At 35.9% G+C, this 27,377-nt stretch overlaps 1 protein-coding gene across 1 annotated transcript; it reads right to left on the reverse strand.

Annotated features, from left to right (window-relative positions):
- Positions 1–1,998: 1,998 nt before the first annotated feature.
- Positions 1,999–27,377, reverse strand: LOC136040609 (corticotropin-releasing factor-binding protein-like; the record flags this gene model as incomplete). The annotated part of the gene is given in 6 exon segments (XM_065724884.1): positions 1,999–2,268; positions 8,799–8,907; positions 12,956–13,137; positions 22,048–22,273; positions 23,675–23,835; positions 27,293–27,377. Coding segments are annotated over 6 exon segments (903 nt in total), but the record flags the coding sequence as incomplete, so codon positions are not given.

Consider the following 27,377-nt stretch of genomic DNA (forward strand, 5'->3'; position numbering starts at 1 on the left):
GAGTGGAGAGCTCGGGATGAACCTTGATGGGAAGAATAAGCACAAGTTCTAGATGCGTGATTGACATAACCGGATCTCATCTCTCGTCACAAGTGCCATATGAGCTCTTAGCTCTTTTTTTTTTGCTGTAGCCTGACGTGACTTGTTGCTTATTAATGTGTATTCTGATCTGAAAGTCGACGAATCTTTTGTGTTTTTTTTGTTGTTTTTTTTTGCTAGGAATACTCGAAGATGAAACTTGTAATTTGATTACTTTTTCTTGCTTTAAAGTACCCAGGACAGTGTAAGTGTAATATTGCTGTTTGCATTTGCTAAGTGGAAGCTTGCACAAATATATCTATATATATATATATATATATATATATATATATATATATATATATATATATATATATATATATATATATATAAATAAGTTGTCTGTGTGTGTGTGTGTGTGTGTGTGTGTGTGTGTGTGTGTGTGTGTGTGTGTGTGTGTGTGTGTGTGTGTGTGTGTGTGTGTGTGTGTGTGTGTGTGTGTGTGTGTGTCGAGTTACGTCATGTTTGTGTGTCGACTGACGTCATGTTTGTTGATTGACGAAATTACACACCGGGGCATCGGGACACAAATGACGACCGGGACACCGGGACATAGGGAATATAAATGACGACCGGGACACTCAAAGAGAAAGCGACCAGGACACAAGGAATGTTCGATTAGCAATCACCATCAACAAAGCACCGGGACACAAATGAAGACCGGGACACAGGGAATATAAATGACGACCAGGACACTCAAAGAGAAATTACAGACCGGGACACAAATGGCGACCGGGACAAAAATGACGACCGGGACACAGGGAATATAAATGATGACCGCGACACTCAAAGAGAAATTACAGACTAGGACACCGGCACACAAATGACGACCGGGACACAGGGAAACAACTACAACGGGGACGCCGGGGGGCACAGGGGGATATATAAATGACGACGGGGACACAGGAAATGTTCGATTAGCAATCACCGTCAACAAAGCTCAAGGGCAATCATTAGAATAATGAGGTATAGATCTGAATACAGATTGTTTTTCCCATGGACAATTATATGTTGCATGTTCAAGAGTCGGTAAACCTGACAATCTATTTATTTGCACAGACAATGGGACAGCCAAGAATATTGTATATTCGCAAGTTTTACGTAGTTAAATATATATATATATATATATATATATATATATATATATATATATATATATATATATATATATATATATATATATACATATCTATATTCACAGGTGGGACACAGGGACACAACTACAATGGCGCGTAACTAATATGGTGCGTAACGACTTACGCGTGCGGGGGGGCTTGGGGGGCACGAAGCGCCCCCACCAACTAGGTGTTGGGGTGGCGTGCAGTTTTTGGCATCAACAGGTGCCACATTGAATAAAAGAAACTTGGTTGAAAAACCAGCACAGAATGACATTTGACACAGAATGAACAGAATGACACAGACTGAAAACATTTGAAACTGAACAGCTGAAAAAGGTGTAGCTTTTTCTGATAGGTGTCTTTGGAAATCAACGGATTATTAATGTTTGAATTTTCACAGACTGAAAGCAGTGTCAAATGTAACTAAGTAGTTTCGCTTATCAACTTTCACGGTTCAACTTGACAACACTGATGGAAATCAAATACTGCCTTAAAAAACTTCACAATTTTGGTAAAACCAAAAGACAAAACTTATAAGATCGTGGTTTTTAAAATTTGAATAGACTTAAGATGGGTTGTGCTGGCAACACTGCTTTTATTTCGATATAGTCGGTACTTCAGGGCTTGAGATATTGTTCTTAATAAAAATAGCAGGTTATTTAAAAAATCCAAAATAACCAATTAGATATTTTCCAGTTTTTCGACTCGTCAGTAAATTAAACTTTCGTTATTTAACACCTTTAGGATTTCCAGAACAACAAAAAAGTTTGATGGATAGTAAGTATGGGTGCTTTGGTAGAAATAGGTTAAGGAAGACTTTATTCCCATTTAATTAATAACAAATACTTGAAAATAGACAAAATAAAATAAAATTTAAATAAAAAAACTCAAAAACACATGCTTTCAGAACTTCACATAATCTTTTGTTAATCTTATTCGCAAATGACATCAGAGAACGGCAACGAGTCCAAATCAGCAGGTCGGATTCCGACAAGAGCTGTGTTGAAAAATCGACCACTGGAGACAAGTCGAACAGTCGATGTTCCACAGCCAATGAGTGATTGATAAGACTCTGTAATGGTAAAAGAGGCTTATCTTTAGTGTCTTATGAATATAAATGTAATTGACCAGTTATGCATGTTTATTTGGGTAAGAATGCAAGCTAAGAGGGAACCTATCAAACTCATGTCACGTCTTTGCATTTTATTAAATAAAAAACAAGTTACACAGTTGTGACCCTGTGTCACAACTCTACTTTTTAAAATAATGATAAAACTTTAGCGGAAAGAGCGGGGTGTTTAGGAGGGAACAGTCCCTTTCATATGCGGAGTAATTTCTGTTCGTTTTAAATTTTAATGTCACTCCTTACTTTCAGTTGAAAAAGCTTGTTTTTTATTTAATTTCTGAACGTTTTTAATTAATTTATGTTTTAATTTTGGCTCTCCGCACATGAATAATTAAAATGGAATTTGCAAATTAATTTTTTTGTCGCAAAATGGCTTTCTCATAGTTTTGATCGGACGATTTTAAGAAAAAAGAGGTGGGTAGAGGGCCTATTTGCCCTCCAATTTTTCGGTTATTTAAAAAGGCAACATGAACTTTTGATATTTTTTACGAACGTTTTTATTAGTAATAAATATACGTAACTTACGAATGAAGTTACGCAACGAGCTTATATATTCGTATATTTTTATTATGTATATGATAGGGTTCGCCCCTTCGTCAATACCTCGCTCTTTACACTAAAACTTAAATTTTTTCCCAATTCTTTGAGAATGGCCCCTGAATCATAAAGGTCGTAGAATTAATAGTTGAAATTACGAAAAATACTTTAGCGTAAAGAGTAAGGTATTTAGAAGGAGATGAACCTCCTCATATGCTTAATAATTTATGTTCGTTTTAGGTTTTAATGCTGCTCCTTAGATCCAGTTGAAATTTTGTTTTTCATATTTATGAAAGTTTTTTTAAAGAATGCTAGAAAATGCTGCGCTCCCTTCATGGAATTTCTCTTCCCCATGATAATTTCTCCATGAAAAGATCATCCCACGTAACCCCTTCTCCTCGACCCCTTCCCCCAACCAGAAAAACTTCCCCTGAAAACGTCTGAACACTTCCCAATAACCATTTCTATATGTAAACAATGATCAAAGCTTATGACTTGCAGCCCCTCCCCCGGGTACTGTGGGGGAGTAAGTCATCCCCAAAGACATAATTATTAGGCTGTTTGACTATGCTGCATAAAATGGCTATCTTAAAATTTTGATCTGGTGACTTAGGGGAAAAATAAACGTGGGAGGGGGCCTAGATGCCCTCCAATTTTTTGGTTACTTAAAAAGGGCACTAGAACTTTTAATTTCCGTCAGAATTAACCCTTTCGCGATAATCTAGGACCACTGGGTCGATACAATCACCCCTGGAAAAAAAAATAATAAACACGTACCCGTGATCGGTCTTCTGGCAAAAAATACGAAATTCCACATTTTTGTAGATAGGCGCTTGAAACTTCTGCAATAGGGTTCTCTGATATGCTGAATGTGATGGTGTGATTTTTGTTAAGATAATATGCCGTTTAAGTGGTGTTTCTCCCTATTTTCCAAAATAAGGCAAATTTTCTCTGGCTCGTAACTTTTGATCGAAAAGACTAAATTTGATGAAACTTATACATTTAAAATTAGCATAAAAATCCGATTCGTTTGGCATATTTATTAGTATCAAACTAGTGTTTTTTAGAGTTTTGGTTACTATTGAGCTGGGTCACTCCTTACTATACAGTTCATTACCACGAACTGTTTGATTCCAAATTGGAGTGCAACTAAAGTCTTCGGATTAATGAAGAACATATAAAAATTGTTGAATTAGAAATGAAAAGTCGCTTCCGGAAATTTATGCCGTAATGAGGTCGTTACGATTTCAGTAAAGAGAGTAGTTGATTTTACCATTATTTGATATAAGCTTAAACTACTGGCAGATGTAAAGCTATGATTCATTTCCTATGAAGCCTACTCATTCAGGGAGTGGGGAGGGTATCAGACTAAAAGATAGGTCTCTTTCTAGATATTATTTGCCACTAAGAACAATACACATGTACCTACAGTTTTAAAGTTTTTAAATGAATATTCAAGATACCAGATCTTCACTCCACTTTCGTTAGTCCCATAGCTCTAAACAGATATATGGATGGCTCTGAAATACGTCATTTTGATATTACCTTTTGCACGTATTGACTCTCTAGCTATCAAAGAAAATCTATATTTTCATGAGATTTGAGCTTTATATGATCCATGAACTTTAAGAAACTAAATGACCACAGAAAATCATTTGTAATAAAATAAACGGACGTATAAACAAATGTTGGCACATGACCAAAATAGGCTCATCAATAAATTTCTTCATTCATTTACACATGCAAAATAAAACATATCCTCTTCTATGCATTAACATGTAACATAAAGATACTTTACTACCTACCCACCCTTTTGCAAATTGTTTAATGGAAAAATATTTGTACCATACTCCTGTCGTTACTATTATTCTTGTAAGAGCAAGTTGCGGGGTAAGTAGGAAAGTATTTTCCGTAAGTAGAGGCAAAGGGTTTTAAAGACATTTTATAGCTGAAAAAGGTGTTTTTTCTGTGATTATCAAGAAAATTATTTGGAGTATCATAAACTTACAACTGGGGAGAGGAAACAATACCCACTCCGTCCCCCTTGGGGGTATGTGTTTATTACTGTTATATTTAGATCTTAAATTTTACAGTGTATGTGCTATCTTCATTTTTGGTGTTTTTTTTTCTAATTTATAAAGCCACGATTATATTTACCAATGAGACATTGATCTAAGCCCCACTATTACCTAGGGTACGCTGTAACTCATTTTATACGTTATATAGCTGACTCCAGCACCTCGTTTCTCGTAACAAGCCTAAGTAACTATGTAATATCGATCTTTAGTCTGTCCTCAGGCTGGTCCAGTGCCTCTGTCCAAAAATATTGGAATTCTTAGAATTTATATTCTATAATGCAAAAATAAAAATTCAATAAGGATCAATCTTTTTAGTACACAGTGAAAACAATAACAAAATCTCTGGATATTTCGGTCACTGTGTATTTGTATTTTTATTTCTATGTTTCTTTTTGTAACATGTGCCTTTCTCCTGTGATAGTTAATCCCTTTCTTTGAAAATATACTATCTGCATGGTATATGTTTTAATTTAAAATATCTATATTGTATCTCTTTCGTCGTTTTTACCCTCATATCTTAATATTGTGTTAACACTACGTCAGAAGCAGTAAAAGAGGGCGTATCCCGAAGCCATACTGTTTATGATGTTTTAATATATTTTCATTTATTTTGTCCAACATATTTAGCCTTTGGTTAATAAGTATTGAGTAAAGAGTTCTAATTTTTTTTTTCTATGCGGATACTAATAGATACTAAGAGGATATAACTAGATATTAAGGTAAGGCTGAGAGTGTTTTTCATGATAAATTGAAATTGCCATATCTGTTGGTAGTAGAGGGATTAGGACCAAGAAATAGGAGTTCAAGAAAGTGGTAACGATAAATTTCGAGTTTTTTCTATTATTTAGCTAGGTAGAAGGTGAATACGCCACTGGATGTGTCTTTTTATGCTCCTTCACAGACTTGACCTTAAACCCATTAAGGAACCCTTAAAGGTACACCTAGCTCCTTACTGCAAAATACTACTACTACTACTAACAACTCACCGCAGTACCCAGCCTCAAGATGCCGAAACAGCTACACACGCTCCTCCATCTCAATCTCAAGCCCCTCTCTTTAAAACCTCCCAGGAAGTTTCCATTTCTTTTAAATCTTTCTTTATGACATCCTCCAACCCCAACCGTTGATGACCTGCTTTCAGTTTGGGAATAGATGGCTAGCCAAAAAGGAAAATCTTCGGCAATCTGTCATCCTTCATCTGCAGAATGTGCTCTAGTCATCTCAATCTTTCTCTCATTATAGCCCTAGAAAGCGGGATTGAACCTCGCTTTTTGCACCAGACTTATCACAAAATGGTGTCAAAAACTCTGGAAAATGCGTCGAAACAATCATAAGTAATGACTTATATCATTCTAAAAAGTATATTACTTCACTTTATCCCTCTCCCCCTTAATGGATAAATATACAGCCCATTTTATAGGCTATATTCAAACTATTTTTTCAATGGCACGATTTTTTTTCTGTATTATTTTACGATGAACGCTAATGATCGACGGGAATAAAAGAGTTGCGCTATTCTAAGAAATTGTGTGAATATTTAGTGCACTATATATTTATCCATCCTAGAGTGGCTTAAGTAAAAATCCACTTCCGTTATGGATATAAGTATGCATTTGTGATTGTTTTAAGTGGTTCTCAAAATTTTCATCACCTATTTTGTACTAGCAGAAAGGATTTCTCTAAAAATCCTTCAAAGGCATCAAACTAAAATTTTCAAAGGAAGCGATTAGTAGGTTTTGTAAGAGTATAGTGGCTGTTTTAAGTTGAACACAAATCAGTTTGTTCCTGATTTTAGCCTAAGCGCTCACTAGCTGCAGGTCAGGCATACAGCAGGAAAGCCACGGTACATAAATGTCTGAATGTGTTAATGAGGTTCAAAAATGGCCAAAGTCTAACTCATTTAGGCAGTTAAACGGATTTTAAAAAAGAGAAAGACAATGCAGTTTTTCTGCTAAAAATGTGTTGTATTCAGGGCTTTGAGCTTTATCCAGGATTTTATTCTTTGGGGGGGGGGGAGGGTTTAAAAAAAATAAAAATGCATCAAAAATTTGTTTATATTTATTTTTGTTATGTTTTTACGGGTCAGACAAACATTTCAGGGGGGGGTCAATCCCTCCTGAATATGGCCTTGATTGTATATTTTCTTCTTATAAGCCGATCATGGCAAATATACATTGGCGTTGGTAGGAAAAGAAACTTAAGAAATGCAAATACAAATTGTATGTGTTATTTTGGATCTTAATTATCAGTTTTGTGAAAGTCTAGTTTATGACTTTTCCTGAACTAATCGATATTAGAACATAATTATTGTTTCGGAAATTTCTGTTTATTCGATTTTCCCAGTCAGTTTCAGTTTAACTTCATATCAGCCCTCGTCCCCTAGTTCCTGGATGTAGGCCTGGTTTGAGTGGGGATTAAGCGAGGCAATGCACCTTTAGAAATGAATTAAGTAAGTGTTTATGATCGTTTTAAAGTAGTTTTCAGAATTTTTTTGGGGGGGGGATTTGTCTAAACATACCCTTGTTCTTAACTTTTACCGTATTGGTTTATGCTATTTTTCAAGTTTTAGATGCTTATGATTTTATATTCTTTATATTTCTTTTCTCGTCAATAATTGGCTTATAACGGAAAATATAGCCAAGTTGAGAAAAAAAGAAACAGAAATAGTAAAATTTTGCATATAGCATAGAGGCATAATGGTGAGGGTGAAGCTGAGATGTAGTTAAACTGGAAGTTACCTGAAAATCGAATAAATGAAATTTTCATTATATAAAGATTGTCATTATTAATTAAGAAGAGGGAATAAATTAAACCCCTAGCCCGCTCAATATGATACAAAATGATAATTATAATGTCAACAAAATTTCTTGAATTGTAATTATGTGCCTGAATTCACCGTTTTGATGCATCCATTTTTTTTTCCTTAAGAACTTTTGTTTATAGTTCCTTCGGTCTCTAGATTTGTATTTCGAGAAGGTGGGAGTGATCAAAAAGTCTTAAGGTATTTGACGTATTAGAAACAAAGACTGAAAAACTTATTTCAGAAGAGTTTAAAAGCCTGACCCCCCTCCACCTCAGTAACACATATAACTTTCTGGCTTTTCAATAGAGGTATGGTTAGGATTTCCGTTTCAGGATGGGTCCATGTCATTCTGGGAAGGAGAGAGTATGAACAGATGATTTAATTCGCTTGAAAACATAATGTTCAATCTAACTATTACAAAACTTTACATTTAAGAGGGACAGAATCCCCTTTCCTTCCTCATTTAGGTTTGAGGGGCTAGCCAAGGCAATGCTGTGAATTTCATCCCCTTGTAGCGATACCGTCCATATGTTAATGGAAATATCCGTAAAACATAAACTTACTAATTGACGGGGATCTTGAACTTAAAGAACTTTCAAACATTGTTAATAGTCTTGTTCTTCTACAGGTATGCTATTTAATCCATGATTACAGGGGGAGGGGTTGCATTGGATCTTTTTCTCTCAGAATAGCTGCTCTTGCATATACTATGGATGAATTCAATTTGAATAAGTAATCACCGAAAGTCAGGACGTTATCGGTCATTTTAATGTAGTTTAAATGTAATGTAGACATTACCCCCGACTAATATAAACATTAACCCCGACTAATATATACATTACCCCCGACTGATATAGACACTATCCCCGACTAATACAGACATTACCCCCGACTAATAAGGACATTGCCCCCGACTGATATAGACATCCTGATTAATATAGACATTACCCCCGACTAACATAGACATTGCCCTCGATATAATAGAGGGTAATGTAGGGGGGGTCTTAAGGGGCTCCCCTTTAAACAGAAATGAGGAATCAAACCGCAATGACACCTACCTATTTCATTTTTGTATCCGCAAATTGTATCGGCTATGGTTAGCCCACTTGAATCGAGCCCATTTGATCCTCCAATTTGAAGATAGTCCTTAAATCGCCTTTTGTCACACTAGAAAAATAAAACTTATTATAAAAAACTCGCAGATATAATACGCTTGAAAAACTGAAACTTTTATTAATGAGAAGATGATATAGTCATAATTTCTGTAAAGTATAGCTCCTTAAAAGAGTGTGATTTTAATGCAGTAGACTGAAATTTACATAGTGGGGCATGGTATAGTATATTTGACAAAAAAAACCTGCAGGGCAGTTGCCACAAAAAACATACGAATACAATTAACAGCAAACAAATACAATTAAAGAATTCAATTTAATCTTTTGATCAAAACGACATTAAAAACACTAATAAAACGGACAAACAAAGTCAACATAACACCCTCAAGTTGGGTTATACTCACACGAATAAACCATGCCAGATTCTTAATTCTAATAAAACACCCATTTCCTAACAATTTTTACACCCAAGGCCTATCCCCCTCATCCACTCAAAAAATCTTCTTTCTCAAGACCCTTAACCATTCAAACTTCCCAAGAAAATGCAATAAATTTTCTTCCCGTTCTCAGCTCATCGGGCAACTGTGCTCATCGGGTTTACTCTCTTGGTTCTAAATAATTACTCTAATATGCTGCACATTTCGACAATATATTGTTGTGTCCAAGAATAAGCTCAGCACCAACAATGTTACCTAATCATACCCATTTACAAAGAGTCCTTCTTATAGATGAAATTTCTTGGCACATGATGAAAATGGAGCATAGTCTCTCAACAATGGATCCTATAAAAGAACAGGAATACTTTACCTCCGGATGTTTCTTTTTCAGGTTTCTAATAGTATTTATCAAATGTCAACCGGCAGTTTCCCATGCTGACGCCCTTAGCTGTAATTGACACAAGCTAAGTTTAATAGCATATGGGCCTCACATGTCACCCCCCCCCCTTATTGTTGGTGAGTCAGTAAAACTGTAGGGCAAAGAATAGCGATATGTCACTATTTGAAGCTGTAAAATAATTGAGATGAAATAGAAACAATTATTTTACGAAGGGAGGAGCCCCGATTAAACCAGAAGCTCTGCCTCTGCCTATAAAGTAATCTGTCCCAAAACACATTATTTAGACCCCGTGTACATAAATATCCTTTTATTGTTGATTTTGTGGATTTCAGCGAGAAGTTAAAGATAAGGAAAATTAAAAGACATTATGAGTATTTGTCGTCGTTTTGAGTTTGATGCTCTACAAGCATTGTGGAAACAGCTATATCTAATCAGCTCGGGTCAATGCGGAAAGCTCCTACATGCCGGTCTTACGACTGGATTCAGTTCCAGGATTCATGAATATGGAAAATCAAACTGTGATTACTCTGAAACTTTGAACTACAAAACTCCAAACTGTAACTACTCAAAAATCATTCATGCCCGTCGTGTAATTACTTTGGGACGCCAAAGCCCCTTGCAACGATTACTACTACTAGTTACAAATCACGACAGCGCCAAGCTGCCTGAGGTCAGCAGAGCTACGCACGCTCTTCCTACATCTCGATCTATTCCAAGCCTCCTTTTCTACCCCTTCCCAAGAAGGTCTAATTTTCAATAAATCCTACCGTACGAATTCTTCCCATCCTATTCGGATAAAACCTTCTTTTTATTTGACCCTAGATGGATGTCGGAAGAGGACGAACTTTGGCAATATGTGTTTCGCCAAAGCCCCTTGCAACGATTACTACTACTAGTTACAAATCACGACAGCGCCAAGCCGCCTGAGGTCAGCGGAGCTACGCACGCTCTTCCTACATCTCGATCTATTCCAAGCCTCCTTTTCTACCCCTTCCCAAGAAGGTCTAATTTTCAATAAATCCTACCATACGAATTCTTCCCATTCTATTCGGATAAAACCTTCTTTTTATTTGACCCTAGATGGATGGCGGAAGAGGACGAACTTTGGCAATATGTCATCTTTTATATACAAAACATGTTCTAGCCATCTCAACCTTTCTCTCATTATAGCCCTACGGTCAGTCAAAGGGGTACCTAAAACTGTCCGTTGACAATTCCTCTGGAAACCTCTGAAATCTTCCTATGTGTCCGAAAGCGCCTCCTTATACCATACCATGCTTGACCAATGGCATCAAGCTTTCGATATTTTAGTCTTGGCTTACAGGCTTATCTTCCCATTGTTCCGAACCTTTGGTAAGATTCATCAGGTCCCACTATATTATTAGAACTTTAGGAGACTGTGTCCATTTGCAGATACTAACTCTCCACCTCTCTAGTCTTTGGGATATTATGCCAATGAATAATTTTACCTCCGCAGTTGAAACCTGTTCTTGTCATTCAAAACCTGTCCTTGTGAATTCAACTTGTAACCCTGATAAGATCTTCTAGAGGGAAATAACAAAAGCTACCTAGTAATTCTCAGTCCAGAAGTAATGCGTTCTCCGCTTGTTCAGTTTGAGTGAGCACCGCCACAGAGCTTAAGAAAAATCATGGTCTTCGTTTAACCTGAACGTTGTTGCACTTTTCGTGGCGCTTCTGTTGTTGCATTCTGTTAAATTCGTGTTAATTGATTGAAATCCGTGTTCTTTCCGGTTCGTCGTGGTCTATCACTAAGTTTTATACAATTTATGCGGTACTTGTGTATTATTCAGAACACACTCAATAAGTGAAGTTAGGTACTAGCCAGGATCAAGAATCATTTCAGATTGTTGGAAGGGCTACAACACAACTGAGCTGGAACAAGCAGGTTTCACTCACTTGAAAGTGAACCACAAGAATAATTTTGTCGATCCAGAAACCAGTGCCTCTACGCAAAAAGTAAAGAGAATGTGGGGTTCCGTTTAGTGGCGTAATAAACGGCTCCGAGGTATATTCCACCATCATTTACAATCATACTTAGTAGAGTACATGTGGCGGGCGGCAGTAAAGGCAGAAGGAAGACCTCCTTTTAACTAAAATCTTAACACCATTTCTGCGTTATGGGTACATAATTCTAAGTTGTAATTTTACAATTTTCCTAATAAATTATTATATTTTCATCATATTTTGTTTTATTTCATTAGCTTTATCGAAAGTTTGGGCTATATATTCGCACATTAGGTGTGGGGGGTGCATTATATCAAATACTTAACCTAACCACCTCTATATAAAATATTTAATTAAAATATTTTTGAATTTAAAAAAAAGGGAATAGTTGTGGAAAAAGTCAAAGTCATGGCCAATTGTAGAAAAAAGCCAAGACAGATTGTTGAATGCCGAACTAGAGTCGTACCTGTTGGAGGTTCTCGCTGGGGAACACACGCAGGTTGACACTGGGGAACACTGCATCGTATTTTGTTTCACGAAAGAACCTCACTTATTGAGTGTGTTCTGAATAATACACAAGTACCATTTATGCTCGCAAGAACAAGTCTCAAGTTACAATGGACATTTTATCTTATGAACTATTGGGATTCGCTTCAGGTCTGTATATTCTAATACCCTAGTTTCCAACATGCTCTACACATCCACGGATAGGGAAGGCATTCGAGAATAGTTTGCCAAATTGACTACCATTAGCTCTTTCTACTGGAATATGATATGCTTTTTGAATAATAGGTTTTGTCTCAATTTTCAAGGGAGGGTAAAGAGCTCAATTAGACAACCAGACAAGATTACAATCAGCGATTTCTTTTAAATGCACCCCCTTTTTGCAAAAACAACTGTCTAAATCTCTATTGCGTTAAAGGATCATAAATATAATCGATAAAGGGTTAATATAATATGTGAACTATAGTAACTAGTCCTAAAATATTTTAATTCATAATGTGCTTCAGTAAGTTAGATAACTGTTGGTACCTAATCTTAGAATCTTCTGTTTTGACAGCTATTTTTTGGACTTGGCTTACTTTAATATTGGAGCATCCATATTTAAGAGGAAGTAAGGATTTTATAAATATTTCCTTGGGGTGTGACCCAAAAATAATAGGAAACGCAGTTTCAACGTCATGAAATACTAAATCTCCTTGTATTTCTGGCGATGTTAATGAAAAACTTTTCAAGGGCGAGACCTTGGATATTATCCGACTGTGTCAAGAGCTTTTCAACATTAAATGATATCAACATACTTTATGCATAACTCCTGTTTCAACTTCAAAATCATGAAGCCTTCTTGACGGAACTGTTCCAACATTGATTGATTGAATCTGGATTTCGGCTGGAAATAAAGTTGTCACACTGCAATTCCAATGTCGCCCATGGTTTGTCAATGTGTAAGTCTCACTTGTTCCTTCAACTAGAATGTTACATGCTGAAAAGATAAGGAACATCGAGTTACTATCGTTTCATTCATGAGGTCCTTTCAATTGACAAGAGAGTTCAGGAGACTTAACTCTTTGAGGTCCCTGGAAACTAGAAAATATGGACTGCTCATGAACGAGATCGAAAAAAGTCGCTTTTATTCTCAGTATTCGGAATTAATATAGTTTCATTTATCAGTAGATAAATTTTTATCCGCACTTTCCTCCTTTTAAACAAATTCCTTTCGAATGTGTAGCAAATCAATTCCTAACCATCTATTCATTTGTCAGTTCAACGTAATAATTCAACCAACTAAAGAGACTGCTTCAGGAATTACGAATAATAATTTTAACAATTTTGTTTAAGAATCAATTTTCAATTTTGAAATAGAGAGATGAAATAGAATCCAATGGAATATTCAAAAAAGACTTTTAAAAACAGTATAATTAAAGAAAAGTAGCTATGCTATGCTATGCTATTGATGCTATGAAAAATAAAAAACACACTTCTGGAAATGTAAATCGTTTACAGGGAAGCGTGAATAACATTCTGGTCTTTGCGGGGTTTAGCAGAATGATAGCCGTACTCTTATTTGTCTAGCTTCTGTTCGTTTTATATGTGATCAAATCATTCATTTTAATATCTGTTAGTCTTCGGCTTTATTTACTCATTCATTGTGTTTTGTTCGTTTTAAATTCAGATTTTGTGACTAATTCTTACCGTTTCTTGTCTTAATATGACTATTTACTTTTCTTTGAAAAATGTTTGTTTGGAATATATTTTTTTTTTCAAATTAATCAGAGAGAACGTTCTAGTATTGTCTTTTGTAAAAAGCCATAAGGCTTCTGTGTATTTTATATTACTTATAATTACTTATTTGTTTATTTTTGCCCAGAACCAAGTTATGGAAGGGGTAGTCGTATAAACTTTGGAGGGGTCTCGTTCGATTAAAAATCTAAAGTGCTCGCACAGTGTTTAAGAGTTAAGAGGGATCTCATTGCAACCACTTCCCCTCCACGCCCCTTTAGCTCCCCCCCCCAAACAAATCCAATCAAAATGATGAGGTAGCCATTTTGTTCAAAATAGTCCAAAAACTAAGTAACTATGTTTACGGGGTTGACATAACCCACATCCCCAAGTTAAGGCCTGTATGCTATACAAGTTGCCCATTGCTTATATATAAGGATTCATCATTGGGAAAGGGGAAAGTTTGATCCTGGTTGTGTCCACCTGGGCTAAGGGCATTGAGGTGAAACTTCAGGGAACGTTGAAGAGAATGTTGGATTAGATCAAATGACACTCTGTGCATTCAAGTTATCAAAAACGTATGTCTGCCTCTGCAGCATCTCAGAAACGGCTAAGGGATTTACCATTAAACTTCCAAGGCCCCTAAAACTACTAGAGCGATTGCAGCAGCGACTTGTTGCAAGTGCGGCTATTTTTAAATATGATTACGTCTGACTTCAACAATGACTACTTGCAACTACGACCACTTCTACCTACGACTACTTTCAGGAAATTTTGAGTGGAATGTTGAACAAAATCAAAACACATTATGTTTATGTGTTTGTACGGTATTTTATGCATGTATGGCTGTCATAAGGGTACATCAGCAATATCTTTGGAGTGGCTGAATGTATTAAGTTTAAACTTTCAGGGAATATCGATTGGGATGTTCATCTAAACTAAAAGGCATCGTGTGTATAAAGGCTGTCAAAACGGCATGTCTGCAATATATCAGGAATGGTTTATCTTGAAACTTCCAGAGAATATTAAGGGGGCTGCTGAACTTAAGCAAATACAACTGTGTGCATCCCAGAGGTCAAAAGGGCGTATCTGCAGTATCTTAGGATTGGCTAAAGGTATTTTTGTTCCTGAGAGTCTTATTTAATTCGGATTTAGTAAATTTAGTAGAGAAAATATTTGAAATTTGTGTTGTTTTCAGAAACACTCAAATCATTCTTTGGTCTTTTGAACGCACGGGGAGCGTTAGCCTACTGTTCTTTGTGGTAGTTTCTACTTATTTTGAGTTTATCTTGGCTATTCATTGCAATAGCTCTTCTTTTTGGATTTTACTTATTTATTGATAGTGATTTATAGTAGTTTTCCACTGGAAAAATTGGGTGGCACAGTTTGTTCCACATATCAGAGTGCAGACAAAGGAAGCCAATTTTTCTGTTGAGACAGATTTATGGACCTCAAGCTTCATTGATGATGCTTCAAAAGGTTGAAACCCATTTGTGAACACAAGACAGATCATGGTTACAGTAGTAGGTGATATTAGTAAATAAAAGTAAAAAAAAAAAAGTTCTGGAAAAAGTACCTAATGAGAAAAAATTGCCATCTGATATTGATTTAGCAATGGTTACTACAATTTAATTCATCTTAAAAGTAAAGTTTATTGCAAAAAGAAATTTGGTCTGATTTCGAAAAAAGTCTGAGATATTAAACCTCTTGAAAATGACGTCAAATTGAAATAAAAAATGCTCCATTAGAATCAGTATTTTCAAAAACCTTGGATTGAGGAATCTCCCATCTTGAACTGTAAGAAAAACCACTTTTTGCATAAGAACAGATGTGTCTCCTTTTTTCTTATATTTCAGGGGCAGCAGGTACCAGAGCATCATGTAGAAATGTCTAATGGCTCACAGAAGCCATATTTCACATCTAAGGGCTTTTCACAAATTTCCCCACTTGCAAGTACTATATAGCACTGTCACCTTTTTGCAAATTCTAAAGAAATTAGAATTTAGAATCTAAATTCTTACTATTAGAATCCAATTCTTATTTTAGAATTTAGAATCTGATCCATATTTGGTAAATCATATATAGGAAGCATGGGTTCTTCGTCAAGTAGATATCATCTACTTGAGCACTTGTAAACCTTTGCTTGAACCGGGTCTTATATAGGAAAGTTGCTGCTATTGCTGTATAAGCCATATATAAGCCATACATTTTACTTTATAATTTTTTCCACACAGAATGTGGTACAAGCTTCTGGATCTGCATAATTACCAAAATCAAGAATCTGTGTGAATAGTATTCGCATTACTGAAGTGCATTTTGGACAGTGCCAATTCATTTTGGGCATCGGACAACTGATAATCGTCGAATTTAAGGCCATGAGCCAGGCATGCTGTTTTGTACGTGGAATGAACAATGTTAACATCTATTTTCAGATCTTCAAAACTTGTTGCATTCTTCAGATAATGCAGAAGTACTTGCAAATAGAAGCACTTGGCATGATCCATAAAACTTGCATTATATACCAAATCATTTTTGGCTTGGCTAATATTTTACATTAGGTAATGTCCTGGCAAATGAACATTTAAACGTAGAACAGCATGGCTCCTAGTTTGGATATCACAACTAAATAATGAAAAAAACAATACCGAGGATTGTCAGTTTAATTAATATAAGCTGAAATTTATTCCTTAAGGTTTTGGTAATTTCTTAGGTACGGAAGAAAGATAAGTGAAAATATTTCAAACCTTTTTTCCAGTGAAGCAAAATTTGCGTTCTGGTATTGAGAGGAAATGGGATTTATCAGCCGTATTTATGCTAATTTTTGCTCGTTTTGAATTTTATTTATTTATTGACAGCAATTTCATGGTCCCTTTGCACTTAGAAGATTATTTGACCTTATTTTCGTTCATTCTTGGCTTAATAGAGCTCTTTAGTTTTCTTTGAAAAACTTGTTTTGTGGAAAAAGTGTTTTAATGTAACTTCAGTTCGTTTTATATTGACACAGTCTTTTTCGTGGAAAAATTATATTTTGAATCCTTTCAGTTTTTTATATAAGAATCCATAGTATGGGATGCTATTTATATGTTTGAGAAAGTTTTGCAACAATTTTTAATCTTGACGCAAACAGCAATTTTTCACTCAATTATATAGCTTCTAAAGTTGACCTGATAAATAAAACCTAATATTATTCCCAAAAAATTCTCTCTATGCTCTTTGACAACCTGGATACACCTGCACTCTTTATATTTATTTAAGTTGTAAGAACAGATGTAGTACTAGTAGTATCCCCAGAAGTTTCAACTTACTACCCCCAGTCGGTCTCGATATATTACTGAGGTGTCTTATTGGCAACCATAAACACAATGCCTTTTGATTGATTTTAAAGCAATATTTAGTTTTAAAGCATAAGAGGCCAATTGAATAATTGTGGGGGATTGAAACGCCAACTATCCCTAAGACAAAGCTGCCGGACCGTTCTACTATGCTGAACATAACAGCTGTCTCAAAATTTGACTGGAGGCTATCACAGGGCTAAGAACCAAAGAACACATCTGCCATCTTCATAGTTTCTACAAAAGATTGAGAATAAATACTTGAAGCCTTTGAAGGAAATAGCTTTTTAGTAGGATTTAGAAAAAGCTGAATAATTTAGTTTTCGTTTGATATGTAGTATTTAGAATCATATCAATAGTCTTTGGGCTGCAAAGTACCTATAGACTACATATGCTATTACATACAGTAAAACCACTCTATAGAGACTTTCTAGAGTGTATACAGGGTTTTTTCAGGAAAGGGGTTATTTTTTAGAAGGAAAGGGGGGGGGGTAATGAAACTTTAAAAAACTTCAAAAACATTATTTATATGAATTTGTATTACGTCTTTCAGACTCAGACAAAAATTTAGGGGGAGGGCGAACCCGGTAAAACCCCTTGGATAATCCTTCAGCTGCTCTGAAAGATAAAATCGTAGGGCTCTGAAACAAAAGACGTATCTAATTACTTAAAAGAGAGCAAAAACTGATTTCTGAAGCTTTTCAATAGAACAGCTTCTTTTGAGGTGAAAAAGAACTAACTGAAGGTAACTAAGAAAAATAAGGCTCCAAGTGCTGCTAGTTTGGTAAATGATTTTCTTAAATAGGGTGGCTCTAAGGCTAGAAATAAGTTACTGAAGATTATTAACATGATTTTTGAAAAAGGGGAAGTACCTAAAGATTTTAGGAAAACCTCAAATAAACCGCTGTATAAAAAAGGTGATAAGAATGAGTGTCGTAATTATCGAGGCATTAGTCTTGTCTCTTTAGGTAGCAAATTACTTAGTCGTATGATACTTTTTAGACTGAGAGATGTTGTAGACAAAGTTTTAAGAGAAGAACAGTGCGGTTTTAGAAAAGGTAGAGGATGTGTAGATCAAATTTTCACTCTTAGGTTAATAAGCGTTTGATTCTGTTGATACAAGAGTTTTAGTAAAGGTCTTATCGGTGTATTGTATACCAGACAAATACATTAAAGTGGTTAGTGCTATGTGCGAGAATAACACTGCTGCGGTTAAGGTAGGAAATGAAGTTAGCAGCTAGTTTTACATTAAAACAGGAATGCGGCAGGGCTGTGTTCTATCCCCCTTTATATGGATCATTTTGATTGGCTTTGCCTTAAGGAGCACAGGAAAGGCAATGGGAGACCGCAGAATCAAATGGGGAGGAATAACTCTCCTGGGCTTAGATTATGCTGATGATTTAAGCATCCTAGATGAAAGTGTGAGCAAAATGAATGAACTTTCAGAGGTTTTGCGAGTTCAGATTGCTAGAATAGGTTTAAAAATTAAGGTTAAGAAGACTAAGTCACAAAGGATAGGAGTAAATGAAGATGAAAAGGTGACGTTGGGTAAGGAAAAGATTGATCAGGTAAGCAGCTTCACTTACCTTGGTAGCATTATTATTAAAGACGATGGGAGCAGTGAAGATGTTAAAGTAGAATAGCCAAGGCTCAGGGTGTTTTTGGCAGTTAAAAAAAGTTTGGAAGAACAGGAAGATAAATCTGCAAACCAAGATTAGAATATTGGAAGATACAGTGATGACAGTAGTCAAATATCACTTGGAATCATGGGCGCTCTGAAAAGCAAATGAAGATTTACTAGATGTTTTCCAGAGAGATTACCTACGGATTGTTTTGGGTACCCGGCCGACTCACCGTATTTCAAACTGTAGGCTGTACGAAAAATGGGGTTCAATCTCAGGTCAAGCCCAGGAGAGCTATTCCTTCCCATTTGATTCTGCGATCTCCCCTTGCGTTTCCTGTGCTCCTTAAGACAAAGTCAATCAAAATGATCCATATGAAGGGGGATAGAACACAGCCCTGCTTTATTCCTGTTTCAAACAGTTCGTGGTAACGAACTGTAGTAAGGAGCGTCCCGGCTCAATAGTAACCAAACCTCTAAAAAATGAAGTTTTGATACCAATAGCTACATAAAAAAATTCTCATTTTAATGCTCTTTTTAAATATATAAGTTTCATCGAGTCTAGTCTTACCCATCAAAAGTTACGAGCCTGAGAAAATGTGCCTTATTTTAGAAAATAGGGTGTAACAACCCCTAAAAGTCATAGAATCTTAATGAAAATCACACCATCAGATTCAGTGTATCAGAGAACCCTATTGTAGAAGTTTCAAGCTCTATCTACAAAAATATGGAATTTTGTATTTTTTGCCAGAAGGCAGATCACGGATGCGTGTTTATTTGTTTGTTTTTATGTTTTTCCCTAGGGGTGATCATATCGACCCAGTGGTCCTAAAATCTTGCGAGAGGGCTCATTCTAACGGAAATAAAAAGCTCTAGGGCCCTTTTTCAGTGACTGAAAAAATTGTAGGGCACCTAGGCCCCCTCCCACGCTAATTATTTTCCCCAAGTCACCGAATCAAAATTCTGAGATAGCCATTTTATTCAGCGTAGTCGAAAAACCTTATAACTATTTTTTTGGGGACGACTTACTCCCGCACAGTCCCCGTGGGAGGGGCTACAAGTTACAAGCTTTGACCAGTGCTTACATATAGTAATGGTTATTTGGAAGTGTACAGACGTTTTCAGGGGGATTTTTTGGTTGGGGGAGGAGGGTGAGAAGAGGGGAATATTTTGGGGGAACTTTTCTTGGAGGAATTTGTCATGGGGGAAGAAAATTTCCATGAAGGGAGCGCAGGATTTTCTAGCATTATGTAAAAAAAGCAATGTAAAAATAAATATGAAAAAGTTTCAGCTAAAAGTAAGGAGCAGAATTAAAACTTAAAACGAACAGAAATTATTGCGCATATGATGGGCTCACCTCCTTCTAATGCCTTGCCCTTTACGCTAAAGTATTTTTAGTAATTTCAACTATTTATTCTACGGCTTTTGTGATTTAGGGGTCATTCTTAAGAAATTGGGACAAAATTTAAGCTTTAGTGTAAAGAGCGAGGTACTGACGAGGGGGTTAACCCTCTCATATACGTAATAAAAAAATGAGAATACAGAAGTTCGTTAAGTAGGATAATTTATGAGTTACGCATATCTTTTACTAATAAAAACGTTCGTAAAAAATTAAAAGTTCTAGTTGCCTTTCTAAGTAACCAAAAAACGGAGGGTAACTAGGCCTCCTCTCCCGCTCCTTTTTTTCTCAGAATTATTCGATGAAAACTATGAGAAAGGCATTTAGCCAAAAAATAAATACGCAAATTTCGTTTTAATTATTTATCTGCGGATAGCCAAAAATAAAACATGCATTGATTCAAAAACGTTCAGAAATTAAATTAAAAAAACAAGTTTTTTTAACGGAAAGTAAGGAGCGACATTAAAACTTAAAACGAACAGAAATTACTTCGTATGTGAAAGGGGCTACTTCCTCATCAACGCCCCGCTCTTTACGCTAAATTTTTTACTGTTTTAAAAAGTAGAGTTAAGACAAAGAGTCAAACTTTAGCGTAAAGAGCGGGGCGTTGATGAGGAAGCAGCCCCTTTCACATAGGAAGTAGTTTCTGTTCGTTTTAAGTTTTAATATCGCTGCTTACTATCCGTTAAAAAACTTGTGTTTTTTATTTCATTGAATGAGGTACGCTTTGCCCAGGGATCCATGGTCTTTAGGTACCAGCCGTTCCCGAATTTCAGGCAAAGTAATTTGTATTCAATTTTGTTTTTTGTTTTTTACTTTTGGGATTCCTGAATACTTCTAAATGTAATTTTCAAGCCAATCAAGAAAAACATTTTTTGACCCATTCTTGGAGCACCCACGGTCTCAACAAAAAATTGTGTTGCATTAGGACTCCCTTGGCCCAGGAGATTGCGAGTTTAAGTTTCAAGCCGCTCAGAAAGAAAAGCAGTAACCAAAATCATTTTTTCTCTCTCGCTTGTGCATGAGGGTAATTTTAACCCAAGGACTCAAAGAAATCAGCTTTTAGTCGATCGAAAAAATTGTTTGGCTCTTTTGGGGCCTAATTTTTGGGGGTATTTTATCTCCAAAGTATTTCTTTACATTAGGCCGCCCAAGTTTAGGCACTAATATTTATGAGTTTCAAACTGACCAAGGACAACAAGTGTTTTCCAGTGTCTGGGCCTCCTACTACCCACCCACCTATAAAAAATTGATAGTCCTCACCTCAAGCAACCATCACTGAAATTTTCAAAGCCAATCAAGAAAAAGACAAATTGGGCCTATCTATGGCCACAATTTGGGGGATAACGTACACCATAGTCAGACTGTTTTATTTTCATAACTATAATAAACCATTGACCGAAGCTGCTGACTGGGAAAAATTCCAGTCGAACCTAAATTTGCTAACTTAAAGACGTATTTATTTTTTCTTGAATTAGATCCATGATATTATGCTTAATATTACAGTTAAATGAAGCTTTAACAGTAAACAAAGGAGATAAATGCACAGTTCCACAAGATTTAGGCTTTTGTCAAAAAATGCTTTTCAGTTTTAAGTATCTTGGCATTGAACGTACATTTCTCAGATCATCTTTGGGCCATTTTTAAAAAATGGTGACCTTGGGCATCTCTCTTCGCTCAAAAAGTTCAAAAGTAATTGGATAGATATCTGTCTCAACTGGACAAGCATTCCAGGAGAAATTTATATCATTACCATTTTCAGAAAAGAGGCAATACGAGAGAACAAACAGACAAAAAAATATTTAAATTCTGTCAACTTACGAGTTGGGTTTGGAATGTACTGAACACGAATTGAAAAACTTTCACCCTGATGTGGCACATGAAATTGTACTAACGCTGCATTTTGACTGGAAATGAACCTCCTCCTCCCTGTATAATGTGTTGAACCTTTTTCACTACATGTTGAAACGATCCTATCTTCAAGAGGAAGGTGATGATCTTCTACTGACGGAAAATATTCACCATTTAATTCCCAGCCATCCACAACCTAAAATATGCAAATTATTATAAGAGTAGTGGGGTGGAGGAAAGCAGACTCTCCAAATGCTAAAAAAGGCAGGAAAATATGTATTTTGAACACATCTATATGCTATAAGTATGTGTCGTTGTTAAATCCACCTCAAAATGAGGTCAAACATCAAAAAGGATATATCTATTCCGTTATGTAGCCAAAAAATACAGCATACATTCATATAAACTTTTATAGATTTTAGGGACAGAACCTTAACTCTATGACATCTTCTCTTGGCTGCACAGTTACTACATAGGTGCTACTGTATTATGATCTTAGTCTATTCGATATGCTCGTAAGTGCCGACCAGATATCATCAAACAGTTTGTGGTAATGAACTGTAAGTAAGAAGCGATGCGGCTTAAATAGATACATCAAATGGATCGAATTTTGATGTGTATTTAAATACATAAAATTCACCGAATTTTATTGTTACCCATCAAAATTTACGACCCGGAGCAATTTTGCTCAATTTTTGGAAAAGGAGGAAAACATCCCCAAAAGATCAAGTGATCTCAATGAAAATGATACCATTAGATTCGACATATCAGAGAACGTTACTGTAAAGATTTCAGGCTCCAACATACAAAAATGGATTTTTGCATTTTCGCCGGAAGAAAGATTATGGATGTGTGTTTATTTGTTTTTGTTTTTTGTTGTTTTTTTTTGTTTCTCAGGGGTGATCGTATACCCAGTGATAGTTGAAAATCGAGAGAGGGTTGATTTGATCGGATATCAAAAGTTCTAGTGCCCTTTTGAAATGGCCAAAAATATTGGAAGGCAGCTAGCCCACCTCTCCCACGCTATTTTTTTTCCCAAAGTCGCCCAATCGAAATTTCGAGATAACCATTTTTTCAGCATAGTCTAAAAATCTAATAAATATGTCTTTGAGTATGACTTAACCCCCACATCCCCCAGGGGAAGGGCTGCAAGCTATTAAATCGGCCCATTGTTTACATATAGGATTGGATATTGGGAACTATACAGAAATTTTACCGAGGAGGGCTTTCTGGTATAGGTCGAGGGTTAGTTACGTGGGAAGTTCTTTACATGGGAATTTTTCGTGGGGGAAGGGAATTTTCAATGAAGAAGGAGCTGGATTTCCCAGCACTATTTAAAAAACGATAAGAAATTAAACAAAAAACAAGTTTCATCAACTGAAAGCAAGGAGCAACATTGTAACTTAAAACGAACAGAAACTAGGTCACTCTCTCCTCAATACGTCACTCTTTGCACTAAAGTTTTTTTTTAGAATCTGTAAAAGAGCTTATTATTCTAAGTAGATGGCCTTTGTGATTCTTTCACAAAGAAGTTATTCTTAAATAACTAAAAAAATCAGACACACAAGTTTCAAATAAAGAAAAAAAAATATCTTACCGAAATTACACCTCCGCTTCGACAAGAAACGTCAATATACTCAATTTGAATTTCAATTTTTTCCTCCGGGTCTGTTATGAAATAGAGTCCACAAATATCTGCTGCTGGATGAATTGCTTTATAAAAGAAATGCCCTTGTTTGGACGTAACAGCAATACAATCTGAAAGAAAAGGGCAAAAGGTTTTAAAAATCTCGACCATCCAGATCAAATTACCTCACTTGTAAAAAAGGTTTTAAGTAATTACAGCTTTACCTTAATTAGTTGCAAGGGAAATGATAACAATTACTGTTTAAAATAGGAAGAAATAAAAAGGATTTATCTAGGGATTTCATAAATATTACTAACCGGTACACCACTAAACTCAAAATCTGTTTTTTCAAGAAATATCTGTAGGTTTCGAAAACTGCACCTTATGCAGCAAGGCTGCACAAGGTCAAAACATACTGCGTATAGCACACAAAACGGTAATGATTGATCAACGACCCTCTCATCTAATAACCTATATAAACCATATATAGGTTTATTTCAATCTGTGCGTGATGTCTGTTGCATCTTGTCTTTTGCATCTTACCCCCCCCCCCTCTTTGAGAACGTAAGTGGGCCTATCTTTAATGAAATATATCTGAATGACTTGAAAATATGTCAGAAAACCATTTTTTTCTAAACCCAATTTTATTTTTGGTTGCGGCAATAGCTACATCCTAGATACGAGCCTAACCACGGCCCGTAGTTGCCGAAACTTTAAAAACGAGTTTGAAGAAAAAAATGTTCAGTGAGGAAAGTTTTATTTAAAACCAAATGAGGAGTGGTGGCTATTATTTACATTTATTATGGTAAAGTTTAAATGCGAAAACAGACTTTTGGAAATTTTGAGAAGAGCTTTAAATCCCTCAAAACGGCAGTAGGATATAATGAGTTAGTAGTTGAGAGGAGTAGTATTCAAAAGTGGGAACTTTATACACCTTAGACAAGGGGTTTTGACCGTGGAGATTTTAACGATGCCCTACTTTACGCTTCCCAGTCTTTCCACTAAAGACATGTTACCAAAAAGTCCCCTTTTCGGAGCCATTTTGCACTTCAAGAGTGTGGTAATCTAGTGGAATGTATAAAAAGAGCATACGCCTAAGTATTATCTTTCAAATGAGCCCTTAAATATCACTCTACAATGTTCCGCTGCCCCACTAGTGCAGGAGAAAACAAATGGAGACACAACAGTGATCAACAGACTAGAATTTGATTTTCTTGGGGGAGGGGTTGCCAGATCTAACTGTCCTGATTACACCCCTTGCGGGTGTCCATTATTTGTTGCAATTAAAGAGATCATCAGTAGCACCGTATTGATTGACAGCTTCTATGAATTTCCTATTCAGTTTTTCCCTCTTAAGGTTTATATCTGTTGGTCTGTCGCAAAATCGCATGTTTCACAGGGAATAGAGATCATAAACACAAAATATACTTGCTGGATATTTTGTATGTAATCTAGTTAATTCTACCTGCGATTGTCCATAGCTTGTTTTTGGCTTCATGTGTATTGAACTTGGAAGGCCAGACTTCTAGTTTCAAATTTTGAAATTTATTCAAATTTTGCGCTGATTGTACAATTGTACGAGTATATCGTTGATTCATTTGCGTCATTCAGAAATTTCAATGTCACATAATTTGATTGACACTTAACAAGAATAGGCTGAAAATTGCTCCAAGATTATTAAGTTTATCTGAGCTCGGAAATAAAATATCCCAAAATAATCCAAGTATCCAAGTTGCGATTCATCTTTTCCACGTGACAGGTTTAAAAATATTTTTCTGACGCAAAGAAGTGTCAAAAAGGTGATTATTGCACAAGCTTAATTGGACTTGGTTGCAGGTAGCACAAACAAAAAGAAAAAAAAAGAAATGAAATTTAAACAAGATCATTTCTAGAATCACATTTTATTTATAAGACTATTTAAGTAAAATTAGTTAGAAACTTTTACAGGGTCCCTGTGATCGACCTTAGAAGGGATTCGGCCTTTTCCTCTTTAGGGATGGTAATAGTCACACAGATATCCGGTTTTCTCCTTTGTGGCTGAAGTGGGCTCACTTCTGTCCTCCCTCATGGGGTTCAAGTCGATTTCCTCTCTATTGGGATTAAATTCAAATATTTTATCAAAATTTAAAATTTCTATCTGGTGCATTTCGGGAAAATACATGGCGTGGGGGGTATCCACCTTGCAATCACTCTGAATCTCAAAAAGAGCACTAAAACCTTAGATTACCAATCCAATAAGTCTCCTCCGAAGTTTATACGATCACCTTTTCTATAAAAACCTTATATGCCCCCAAAACATAACTTACCCTGAGGGCTATGGTGGGGGGTTCCTCCTCAAAGACATAATTTCTGGCTATTTCAATCACATTGAACAAAATGGCCATATCAAAATTTTGATTGGATGTGTTTGGGAAAATGGTGGGCGTGGGAGGGGGTTTATATCCGTTATAGCCTCCAATTACTTTCGAATATTAAAAGGAGCACTAGCATATTCAATCGAATGAGCTCTTTTCTAAATCACTATGACAACAAATGGCCAGGTCGAAATTTCTATCAGACGTATTTCAGGAAAATACGAGGTATGTGTGGGGGGGATATTCAACCTCCGATCACTTTGAATCTTAAAAAGGGCACTAGAATATCTGATTTCTATTTAAATGAGATTATTCCAGAGTTATAACGATCAGCCTTTCTAATTATACCTTATGTGCCCCTTGCCATAACTTTCAACCCTTGTCCTAAGGGCAGGGGGGGGGGGGTCATTCTCTAAGACATAATTTTCGAACCTTTCATTTACGTTGAACAAAATGACTATCTCAAAATTTTGATTTCTATGTATTCGGGGAAATGGTGGGCCTTGGAGGGGGGCTAGTTGCCCTTTGATCAGTCTCAACTATTAAAAAAAGGTACTAGCCCCTTTAATTTCCAATCGAATGAGGTATTTTTGATGTTACTACAACAGCTTCTTGGATACGAAGTGCCGTGGTCTTAAAAAAAAATACAATGTGCCAACAATGTTCTTTACTCAGGCAGCGCTATTGCGCTGCCTATGATGTACAACATTAAAAGGAAATGATTAGCTGCATTTTAACAGTTGGTGTCCAAAACCAAGAGGCTGATTTTCTAAGTATGTTAGACTTTTTGGTCTTTAGCTTCAGTTGGCCGAAAATATTGCAAGTTTTACCTCAAACCAATAATTCGTTTGGTTTTTTACACTTTTCTTTAATCCGTCTTTTTGCTTTAAGCGGTGATAAAAATCACAGACGTGATATGCAGGAATTAATTTGCTTGATTTTATTTTACTCAACTCACATTTTACTGCTGTGATATAAGCTTATATTCACTTGGCGGGGGTGGGTTTTAAGGAGCTAATACAATTCTGAGGTGGATAGAGACATTGGAAATTTTTGCTTAAAAAACGTTGTTGGTATTTTATATATTTATTTTTCATGTTATCTATTTCATTTTTAATCATATTTTTTTTTGTCTGTGTTTTCTTTAGCGAGACTTCCCCAAACGCTAAACCCCCTCCAAGCAGATATCCACGGCATTCTTATTCTTTAAGTAAAAGAAAGAAGAAAAGAATACCATCTATTATGTGAACATCGTCCGTAGAAAATTCTCGTTTTGGCCTCTTTAATAGATTATTGACTGAGCTGGAATTTGACTGCAC

This window comes from Artemia franciscana, chromosome 21, assembly GCF_032884065.1.
Source record: "Artemia franciscana chromosome 21, ASM3288406v1, whole genome shotgun sequence".
Lineage (NCBI taxonomy): Eukaryota > Metazoa > Arthropoda > Branchiopoda > Anostraca > Artemiidae > Artemia > Artemia franciscana.